This window comes from Hyaena hyaena, unplaced genomic scaffold (assembly GCF_003009895.1).
Source record: "Hyaena hyaena isolate Hyena2069 unplaced genomic scaffold, ASM300989v1 scaffold_305, whole genome shotgun sequence".
NCBI lineage: Eukaryota > Metazoa > Chordata > Mammalia > Carnivora > Hyaenidae > Hyaena > Hyaena hyaena.
In genome coordinates this window covers 1,140,092-1,151,873 of record NW_024080938.1, presented here as the reverse complement: position 1 = coordinate 1,151,873, position 11,782 = coordinate 1,140,092, and the positions used below count along the sequence as shown (strand labels likewise).

Here is an 11,782-nt window from a genome sequence, read left to right as displayed (position 1 = left end):
AAGGAAGGAAGGAAGGAAGGAAGGAAGGAAGGAAGGAAGGAAGGAAGGAAGGAAGAAAATAAAGTCCACTTTGGAGAGGGTATTTACTTTGCAAAATTAAATATACTAAATATTAGATTTTTAAAAAGCAAATTCTATTGAGGACTTCATCTGGAATCAGACTGCAAGCCTAGCTATGCCAGAAGCTAAGACTTTGCTGCTGCATTCCAGGGGTGGCTGATCACCCTCTGGAGAAGCAGGTTTTGAAAATCAACCCAAACTCAGCACAAAGCTCCCCCCCAAAATATTTAAGCTTACTGATGAGATCTTGACTTGCAAGAGATTTTGAAGCTTAAAAATGGCGATGAAGGTATTGAAATGTGTCACTGTTTTTTCCTTTCCACGATTGCCATGAAAATATGGCATGGTTCTTCAGTAACATTACAGTGTATCTCTGTAATTCTACTAAAATAGCAGGTGGTAGGGTGATCACATTAAAAAAGAAAAGAAAGAAAAAAAGCCCACAGGCAAGTTGAACTTGGTGATAGCACAGTGAGATCAATGAAGTATCTGAAGTCTAAGAAGATACAATTTTGTTCTGAAATTTGGATAGGTTTTATAAGTATGAATATGAACTATGTGACCTTCCTAATGAGGAACCAAAAGGATAATGATGTTCTTGGTGATTAAAAGAGGAGCAAGCAAATCTAATTAGAGAATGCATGTGTTACACTTGTTGGTGAAATAGGAGCCTATTTTCAGCAGTGCTGGCTGATGAAGGCGCTTCATTCCCCTTCAAAGGAAACTTTCCTCCATTGTCCTTAATTACAGTGCAAAACATGGCACTGTGTTGTTTTACAAGGAAGATTAACCGGGCTTTACAGCATGAAGACTTGTGGATAAAGAAGCCAAAAAAGGCAGCCATCTTTGTTTTGTTCTCTTTAGCACTCCCTGTTTTGTATTTACCACAAAGACAAGAGCGGAAGAAGTTAATATCAGAAGTTAATTCCAATCTGTCAGCTCATCACAAACTTGAAAGAGACAAGACTTTGGTCTATGCCGAACCACAAGCTCTTGTGTCTGTGCTGACATCAGCACACCCTGAATGCTCAGTGTTACATTCTAAATGCTTAGGCTAATAGCCAGATGTCAATGATTCAGATAGAGGAGGGTGGGGTGCGAGGGAACAACAAGGAACCTCATCAGGAATGAAATGTGAAATGTCTGCATTTTTTTTTCTAATATGTTGACATTTTGCAGGTTGGGGAAAATACAAATGATTACGCTGCTGTCATCAGCCAAAAGCAATGGTATTTCTCTCTGACTCATTCCCTCCCACCTGGATTTAAATTGTGGATTTGGAAAATAAAAATCATATACATTATTATCAGCAGGAAATGGACAAATATGTGCAGCTTTTGATGTCTCTGCAAGAAGAAGTCATTTGATGAACATCTTCCTAAATGGTGAATTGGAATGTTTAATAGAGTTTCCCTCAGAAAGAAGACCCAGGGGGCGGGGAGAAATCCCTAAATTCCAAATAGGATATATAGAAGCTGGAATGCAAGAGGAGAGTGTCAGAGAAATAGTTATCTGACTTCCCTGGGGGGAGAAGACCATGAGTCCTTTTGTGTATTTGGCTTTTCTTTGGTTATTTGATTTTCACACTGTATAAAGACTACCACTGATGCCCCCACTGACTGGAAGTTTTATTAATTTGACAAATGTTTACTGGGAAATAAACATTGCAGGATACAGTGCTACATCCTTTTAAGTGCAGAAGCAAATACAAACAAGATATAAGCCTAAGCATAAGCTATCCTGAAACCCCAGATGATAAGTGATGCTTCAGTGAGGCTCAGAAACACTTTATGGATGGGGTAACACTGAGTACAACCTTAAAGGAGAAGTACAGTCTCATCAGAGAAGAGGGCAAAAGTTTCCACCTGTGACCCTATAACATACTGGAAGACACGATATATGTATGGGTTAGAAAGAAACATGGGGTTAGGATCAGACAGACCTAGATGCAAAACCTGGTCTTGCCACTTCCTCCTGGGGTAAAATTCCTGTCTATGGGAATTTGGCCCAATCACCTGAATTCTCTGAGCTCTGGGTTCTTCTCTGAAGTGAGAATAACAACAGTACCTACCTCAAAGCGTTCTTAGCTCTTTAAGCCATGTCTGGCTGACACTTAGTAGCCTTTTCATTTAGTATATTCTATGATTCTATTGTAACTGTCTTTTTACTTGTTTGTACAGGGTTATGGACTTTGTTCCTCTTTGTAACTCAATCCGAATGGATTGATGGATGAGAAGAAATGAAGAAGGAAGTCTTATGTATGCAATGGGACTGGCCTTCTGGAACACAGGTGGTCTAGCATGGTGGGTTCATAGAAGGAAGTGGGAGAGCTTGAAGTATAAGGGTGGGTGGATCTCAGAGCAAGAACAACGCTGAAGGCTACGCTTTCCTTGTAGGCAATCTCAGCAGGGTATAAACAGGTGCATTATGAGTTTTAGAAAGGTCACTTGGCCCCAGAGAGGCAAAGGGTGTGCTTGCTAGGACACCAAACACGTAGGAATTCGTAAGAGAATAGACTGACTGCTCAAGGAAAGCACACACCTCCGTGTAAGTGAGAATGAAATGGTGAGTCCACAGTCCAGAAGAAGAGCCACGTCCCACTTGCTAGGCCTTGTGGCTACCAGGTGTAAGGGTAAGGGAGAGGAGGAAGTCAGAACCACCAGACAGATTCTAGTGAGTGTATAGGTGTAAAGATAAAGTATACAATTGAGTGAGAGGCATGTCTGAAAGAGAAAGATTGAATTTGCGATTCCCATGGAACATTCAGGTGGGGAGAGTAGTTTGTAGTTCAGAATTAAGGAGAGTCCTAGAGATACAAATTTTGTAGTTATCAGACTATTGCTCCGACACCATCAGTCTTCAGTGTGCAAAAGATTCCCTTGGAGAGCTTGCTTTAAAAGCACTTTCTCAGGGCCTTTCCTGGAGACTGTGATAAAATGAGTCTGGGGCAAGACCCATGAATCTGCATTTTTAAAGCACTCAAAGCAAGTGAAACGCAGACTAAGATATTGCTTTGTAAGATGCCTGAAGACATAGAAGATCTCCTCTCCTCCCACTGTGATATACTCCCGGACAGACTGACGGTGCAGGTGGAGGCCAGCAGCAGACTAATCCAGAAATGTAAGAAACTCACTCTCCAGGTGTATCACAGAAGCCAGGAGTGGGTGCTGGGGCCAACCAGAACTCTGAAGCTGAGATTCAGCTGGGTTTCAGGAGGAGAGAGAACATGGCAGACTGAGGTGTGATGGTGCTGGAAAAGGTGGAGATGGGAACACGGAATCTCCCTGCCAGAGATATGGAGGAAGAGGCCAGAGAAGATGTAGGATGGCATGCAGAAGGCACACGAAAAACAATCCCCAGACTCCTCATGCCCACTCCCCAGATCTCCTCTGGATACATATGGGAGAAATGTATGGTTGTTAGGACACCCTCATAATGGACTGGAGATGGCCAGTAGAGGCAGGAGGGTGTTGGGGTGGGGGTGGGCAGGGGCTCCTAGGCTCTGCCTATGGGTACCAGTGGGATGCACAGTGGACAGAGCAGTCAGAAATTGGTGGAGGCTGAGAGGCATTGGCTGTTGCTGCCTGTAGTTGTAGAAAATCCAGGTTGAAGAGCCAGCCTGATATGTATATTTATTCTAGAGGAATGGCCATTAGCAAAAGAAAATATAGATTCTGTCCTCATGGCTTCCGGGGGCCGCTGAGGTAAGCTGAAGTCCTGGCTGCTCTGAGGGGGGCTGAGGCATTGCCTGAGGAAAAACATCCAGAGCCCAGATGTTGCCTTAACTGGAATATTTTGCCATTTTCATTTGCAATGACAAGATTCTATCAGTTGTCCCTCTTCCTCATACTTAACTCTTAATGCAACTAATTTGTGTCGCTACGATTTCACAGATAAAATGTGAGAAATCTGTTTTTCTCTCTGCAGCACCCCCATCCTTTCTGGCATTGTTTGCACTCTCTGTCCCTCCCCCCTGCCAGTTCCAGTAATCCAGGCATTTATATGGCTCATTAAACGCATCACACTCTCTGCAGTGCCGGATGTAATCAAGTTCAGCATCTTTCCCTCTTTATACTTTAAGGACAGGGGGATGGGGCCTCTCTCCCTCAGGACCCAGTGGAGGCAAAGTGGATTGGCAAGTTGAGAGAAGTGAGTGGCTTCCTGGAGGGGCAGAGCTGGGGCCAGCAGGCTGAGCCTGGCCAACTCTGCTTCTGTAGGCATGGCAAGACTTCAAGGTGCCAGCACTCCAGGTGGGCTTGCAAATAGCTGCAACCACTCACTGAAACTTTCTTATACTTAGAGCAGGTTGCTTTTCCATTAAAAAAGCATTTTATTTGCCACCATTTCCAAGGTTGTGAATGATAGGTTTTGGAGACCTGCCTTTAATACTGTTTCCCCATTGTTTCTTTAGAACACTTAGCTGGAAGTCAGCTGAGAGTCCATCTTGTTCTGTTCTTACATCTCACAGACAACCAGAGAACAGAGAGCATCAGTTTGTCTGAACCAGGGTCGGGACCAGAACTCCATTTTCCTTGCTCCTGGTGTCTCAATGTTCTGTTGTCTTTCTAGTACCTGCCATTGCCCCACACTAAGGAACATCCAGGCAGTCTAAAATGCCACTTTGAGTTGTACTGTACCTGCCTGACCTATCTTGTCAGTGTGGCTTTTGAAGGGGCGGCAGCTGGCGTGGAGGGAAGAATCACCTCATGTGGGTGCCAACCACTGATCTGTCTCTGCGCATCGCCCACCCACCTATGTTGGCTCTCACAGTCTGCCCCATCGTGTCCTGCCTCACCCCACTCCCCAACCTACTGTCTCACAGGCTTTGTCTTATGTGTTCTTTTGAAACTGCTTTCATCTCACTTTCCCTTGTTCTTTGCATGCAGGTAGGAATAGATAAAGGTATGTTTGTGTGAGAGGCCTGTTCTGAGTATGTGTTGTGATGGGGTCACAGTACAGAGTCAAAAGGGTCTCCAAAAACAATCCTACATTCTTTGAGGGCAAACACCACTGCATGCCTGGGGATGTTGAGGTGTGTGTATTTGAGAAGTGTGAATATATAGGTTGTCATGTAAAATGTGTCCTTTAAAAGACTGCATTCAAATTTATTATTTTTAATGTTGAAATTATTTTAAGGAACCCTCATGCACTGTTGGCAGGGATGTAAATGGGGTGCAGTCACTGTGGAAACCAGAATGGAGGTTTCTCAAAAATTCTCAAGAATTACCATATGATCCAGTAATTCCACTACTGGGTATGTACCCAAAGACAATGAAAACACGAACTCAAAAAGATATATGCATCTTTATGTTTACTCCAGAATGGGATTGGATTTATCAGAATTAACCAGACAAATCGCTCCACCAACTAACGCCACTTGTCCCTCTAAGAAGTTGGGGGACGCCGACCGCTCGGGGGTCGCGTAACTAGTTAGCATGCCAGAGTCTCGTTCGTTATCGGAATTAACCAGACAAATCGCTCCACCAACTAACGCCACTTGTCCCTCTAAGAAGTTGGGATGGGATTGGATTTAGATGGATGAGGAGAGATACTAGTATAGGAAATGGGCCCACATAGGCTAATTGTTGATATAAGGTTCCATTTGGAAGGTCATCCACCAATGTCCACGACGAGTTGCCAAGTATGGTGAGTTGGATTGAAGTAGTAAAAAGAGTTCAGATACTAGAACCAGAGTACATAGGCTTAACTCTCAGCTCAAGATTTGTAAGCTAGTATGAGTTGAGTAAGCTGCCTAATCTCTCAATTTCATCCTCTGTAAAATCAGGATAAATATAGTACTTATTTCTAGAGTCATTAAATGAGATAAAACATGTAGAACTGGGGCGCTTGGGTGGCTCAGTCGGTTAAGCATCTGACTTTTGATTTTGCCTCAGATCATGATCTCACTGTGAGTTTGAGCCCCATGTCAGGCTCTGTGCTGACTGTGGGCACAGAGCCTGCTTGAGATTCTGTCTCTCCCGCTCTCTCCCCACCCCCACGCTCTCACTGCCTCGTTCTGAAAATAAACAAACTAAAAAAAAACATTTAGAACACTTAGTCTAGTGGCTCTGCACATAGTAAGTGGTTGGTAACACTAATTAGCCACAATTATGGGAATACTGAGGACTAAAAGGAACACCAATGGCCAGCAGAAAGGGCTGGTCAGTTGGACAATGTCACTCTGATCTTGTGTTATTTCCACTCAGGCATAGTGTCAGATAATTACAGGACATATTTTCAAAAATGCTTTCACTTAGGAGAACAATAAGACACACTGAGATTGACTTTCCTAGAGCCATTCAGCTGGCGAGCAACAGAGACTGGCCTCAGAGAGGCTTTGAGACTCCAGATCTATTGCATTCTTCCACATTTCATTCCTGACAGCTGAATTTCTACAGCTGGCATCACCAACACAACCCTCCAATCTCTGTGTATCCATTTGTTCAACAAGACTTTCCTGACCCACGAATGTGTGGGGTGCTCTGCGCTAGGTTCTAAGGATCAAACCAGACATGGTCCCTACATTTATGGAGCAAAAAGGCTAAAAGGGAGGGAAGTTTTTTTTTTTTTTTTTAGGTTATTTGTTTACATTTGTTTTTTTTTTACAAATAGTTTATTGTCAAATTAGTTTCCACATGACACTCAGTGCTCGTCCCCACAAGTGCCCTCCTCCATGCCCATCCCCCCCTCCCCCCCACATCCATCTGTCCTCAGTTTTTGTCAGCATTCAAGAGTCTCTCAAGGGAGGGAAGATTTTAACCAAACTACATAAATGAGGCAGAAGTAAAATTGCAACTAGCAAGTGAAGTCTACAGAGATAAGGACTGTAGTCATGGTGCAGCCCTGCGTCTTCATCACCGAGAACAGTACCTGACTTGTGGCAGGTACTGGCAAGTACTCACTGGATGACTGCTAGGGAGAGCATTGTGGTGAAAGCTACCTTCTAAAGCATTGTAAGAGAAGAGTGTGCAACGGAGCACTGACCTACTCAGAGGTCAGAGAAGGCTTCCCTCAGGAAGGGATGCTGGGATGTGAGTGGGTACTAACCAGGTGAAGCAGGCTGGGAGGATCCCGGGGATTGGTGGTACTATAGTAAAGGGCGCAAAAGACTTTGGAAGAAAGGAACATACCGTCCAGTTGAGCAACGATCTTGGCAGTCATACTAAGGGAAGCAGTGTGTTTCACAAAGCGTTGGCAAATACTGATAGTAACACCTACCGATTACTGTGGGGTGCCTTGCCTTTATACAACAGTTTCATACTGTTATGCTTCTGCAATGAACATTGTCCTATTGACAATTCACAATGACAGTCAGCAGGCTAGGAAATATCATCCCAGTTTTAGCTTAGTAAACTGAGGCCTGTAGATTTTCTGTGCTATCAAAGTATCTAAACTTTGATATCTAAGTATCAACGCATCTAAACATAGCATCTGTGAGACTCTCTGTCTAGAGACGTTATACAGTCCTCCTGCCAGCCTTCTAAAGGAAGGGACTGATAGTACATGTGAGGAAAGTGAGCTCAGCAAGATTAAGTAGCTGGCAAGTGGCCAGCCAAATTGGGAGATAAAGCTATGTCTTCTCTATGGAATGCATTGTATCTCCCTACTTTCATATGTTGAAGACCTAACCCCCTAAGGTGTATTTGGAGATGGGGCCTATAAGGAAGTAATTAAGGCTAAATGAGGTTATAATGGTAGAACCCTAATTCAATAGCATTAGTGTCCTAGTAAGAAGGCATACAAGATAGCCCTGTCTCCCTCACCTTCTCCGTTGCCATCTCTGTCTGTATCTCTCCACACACCACACACACACAGAAGAAAGGACATGTGAGAACAAAGTGGTCGTCTACAAGCCAGAAAGAGAGCCCTCATCAAAACCAGATGGTAGGTCTTCCCGGCTTGATGATGGGTTCCTGGCCTCCAGAACTGTGAGGAAATACATTTCTATTGCTTATTATATTTTTTTATGGCAGCCCTGGCAGGCTGATACAGTCTTCGTATACATTGCTGTTGTTATCTTCCATGACACACCTCTTTCATTAGTGGTCTAGAGGTGCAAGAATGTAGATGATCTGGCTGTCAGTCCTAGGTTCCCTCTCTTGATCATATTCATTACCCCTAATGACCCAACTGAGGAGGTGATGGCAGGCTGAGGGGCAGAGCATCACACCCTTCCCACCATTTCCCCTCAGTTTAATCAGGACCAAGACACGGACATTCATAGACATCAAGGTGTGGGCAGCACTGGTGCCCTGTAATTGGCCTAGATGCAGAGTTATAAAAAGTGACAGTGACAGAGCTGATTCCAGGACTGAAAAATTTAAATGTCACCGCTTTCTATATGATTGAGATTGAGCATAGGGAAGTAGGACTGTGAGGCTACTGCCTTTGGAAGCACAGGCGAGCACATGCTGCTGTGTTGTCATGAGTGTGTGAGTGTGTGCATGCATTCATTGCACGCCGTTTACCTAGGATCTGATAGAGCTTCATATCCTGGGTTTCATCCAGTACCTACTCACTGGTACATGTACTTCAGTGTTAATTAACTTCATTGGTTTTCCTTTTACTTATCTTTAAAATGGACTTAGTAACCTATTTTGCACAGTACTAGCTAACATAATGCATAGAAACGGGTAAATATTTGGTAAATGGTAGATATTATTACAATTATTATGAATAATGTCCCCAAGTATTTCTATTTTAAAATGAAGTTTATAGAATTAACTGATTTTCTCCTTTTGCCTTGATCTAAAAGAATAATATATTCATACCAGGGTGACTTCCCCATGGAGACAATCATTTGGTAATCCATTTAGTATCTGAGCTGGGTTCTTCTTGGTGCTGCTATGTGCAGAAATAGCAGAATATTCATTTATTTTACAGGATACCAAGTTAAAGCATATTGATTTGGGGGGAAACTTCTTCCCCCAAAATGTATAACAATGTGTGTATGTGAAAGCCATCATATTCTACATGCTTGTTACCTAAATTGTGCAAACCAAACCCCCTGAAGTCTATCTATGAAGGGTAAATAAGTCAGTGAGGTGAAGCAGGCAAGCCTATCTTTGAAGTAGGCTTAAATTCAAAAGCATAGGCATTCAAGCAGGCAGAGGAAGGAAGGAACATGCTGTACCCACCTGCCACTGCTGATGAGGGGCTTATTTCTAAGACACACACAGCACAATGCACACACAATGCAGAGAGAAAACAAAAGACATAGATCACACATTTCAGATGGTTGGTGGACAAAGTTTAGTTAATGTTAGTGCTGAAAGCTTGCTCAGGGTCTGAGGTACACATAGAAAGATGAATACCTTTTCATCCCGCTCACCTCTAACCAAATCTCAGCAAATAAACAAATACATACACACATGAAATATCACAACAAGCTGGCTCTGGCCAATAGTGTGAAATGCTGCACACAGAGATGGACACAACAACATAGGAAGGCTGGGTGAGGGAGAGGTGAGGGCTTCCCAGGGAGCCAGTCAGGGCTCTGGAAACCTCTCCATCCATATGGGAGGAAAAGACCTTCAGGGAAGGGTTTGATGTTCCAGCTGTGGATAGAACAGTCATCTTGATGAAGACTCAGACTACTGTTCCATCCACTCCAGTGAGTGAGAACATGACATGGCAATTGACATGAGAATCATGATGGCAGTAGTTGGCTTGGTTCAAATCTATAAATATAACCCCCAGAATTATAGACTCTTACTATAGAAGGTATCTTAAAATTATATCTAACATATCCCCTCAGACCTTTAAATACTACAATCTAACTGTTCCCTGGTTCTATGTTCTTTATGGCAACCACCATTCAACTTGGTTCAGAATTTGGTTTACTCCTTTTGTAAGGTGCAAACCTCACCTTTAAATAGACCAGAAAATATCAATTACCTTGCAAACATCACTGTATCACATGCTTAGGAGAATGACAGGGAGAAGCATTTCATATCTAAGGGTGGTGGGTTGAGCCGTATGGATGGACATAGGCCAAGCAAATCCAGCCTTCCTCTCTCTACATGCCCCAAGCCCACTGCACCCAGGCTTTCTGCACTCACCATACAGTGTGATGCTGGCATTGGTGTTCCCAAGCTTGTTTGTGGCCACACAAGTATAGTTCCCATAATCCTTTTCTGAAACATTGAAGAACGTCAGAGTGGATATGCGGCCTTTGTTCTCAATCCTCACGCCACCCAGGCCGGTGGCTAGCCTGCAATAAGAGAAGGTATTGCTGATCCGGTTCTACAGACAGAGTGAAACAATGGACAGAGAAGCTGGGGAAAGTGACAGATACCAGAGATGAATCCTACAAAGAGGCTTCCCTTCTCACGGACAACTTTCTTGTAACTGATCCAATCCCTCTAACTCAAAACATAAGTACCACAGCTTCCACAGGAGGGAAAAGGAAAGGATGTTCATGCTCTAAAGGTGAAATTTACTGGCTCCTAGTCATTGATGGCTGCCATGTCTACAATTAATCTTGGGTTCTGAAACGAGGTTAATTCATGTTCCCACTTTCCAGCTTCCTCTATTTTTTTGTTCTTGGTTCTGAAAGGAGACACCGTTATAAAGGGGACTAATGCATTTTGATTTTGCCATATCTTTCCCCTTTACTTTATCATTCTCTTTCCATGTGGGGAATGATCCATCGGCTCTGCTTCAGATATGCCCTATTTCCATTTTCAGGGTACCTGGTATCTTCCTTGAACCACTGGAACTCAGCCATAGGCACTGCAGAGGCTTCACAGCTCAAGATACCCTTCTGACCAACGGAGACACCAGTGTTCTTGGCTTTTGAGATATAGGGAGGATCTGTTGGAGGAAAAGGCAGAATGTGTTTATGAAGCAGATGAAGAGCACATCTAGTCCCCTATTGTACAAATGGATTTCTTGTGACACCCCACCTTCCCAGTTAAATAACCTTTTATTTTAGGAAAAGAATTCTTGCTTAAAGATATTGCATTTACCCCAGCATCTTCTTAAGCCTTCAAACCAATTAAAAGTTACCAATTCTCCCCATTAACTAGAAGTTCTGACAGGCACAGGTAGACTCTGGGGCAAAATGGCAATGGGGACAGTCATGGTGCAAAGCAATCTGAGAAAGTATTTTCCTATTGGAAACAATTTGGAACTATCAGAAAATGGCACTGCCATGACCAGCTTGTTCTCTTAATCCCTATATTATCTTTTCCCCTGAAACTTCCTGACAATGGGTCAACTCACAGTTTACAGTGATTTTTACTTTCCGCACATCAGGTGCAGCAACATCATTCAGGGCGCTGCATTCATACTCCCCAGACTGGTCACGTTTGATGTCAGAGATTTCCAGATATTCATCCTCACTCACAAAGCCCTGGCCTTCTGGGAGGAAAGAGACAGAAACAATGAAGAATCTGTGAAACCAGGGAAAGAACTATATTCACATCTTGAGCTTGTAGGGAAGGAGTACAAAAAGCCATAATAATGGGGTTTGAACGTCAAGTTGAAGATTATAAGACACCATGTTGACCAAATAGTATGTCATTTGAAGAAAGAATTTCTCTGCTAGAGTTGGGTCAATGTGTTTTTGTCCAAGTCACTTTCACCTTTTATACTATTTGAAAAGAAGTTTTTTGTTGTTTTTCCTGTATGATTATGATGAGGATTAACTAAGAGAATAGCCCAGCACATTAGTAAACTTTGATATTTTAAAGAGAATTGCCATGATTAATAATATAAT

The 11,782-nt window shown here is 43.1% G+C and overlaps 1 protein-coding gene across 4 annotated transcripts in view; it reads right to left on the bottom strand.

The window, feature by feature from the left end:
* Nucleotides 1–11,782, bottom strand: part of OPCML (opioid binding protein/cell adhesion molecule like) — a 295,587-nt gene that overhangs the window by 76,627 nt on the left and 207,178 nt on the right. For 3 of the 4 annotated variants that reach the window (XM_039248229.1, XM_039248228.1, XM_039248227.1), the window contains exons 3-5: nucleotides 11,287–11,424; nucleotides 10,755–10,875; nucleotides 10,122–10,273 (exon numbers count right to left, since the gene is read on the bottom strand). In XM_039248229.1, the coding sequence (XP_039104160.1) occupies nucleotides 10,122–10,273; nucleotides 10,755–10,875; nucleotides 11,287–11,424 (411 nt within the window). The remainder of the gene's footprint in view (nucleotides 1–10,121; nucleotides 10,274–10,754; nucleotides 10,876–11,286; nucleotides 11,425–11,782) is intronic. The other variant, XM_039248230.1, reaches the window with a different exon arrangement.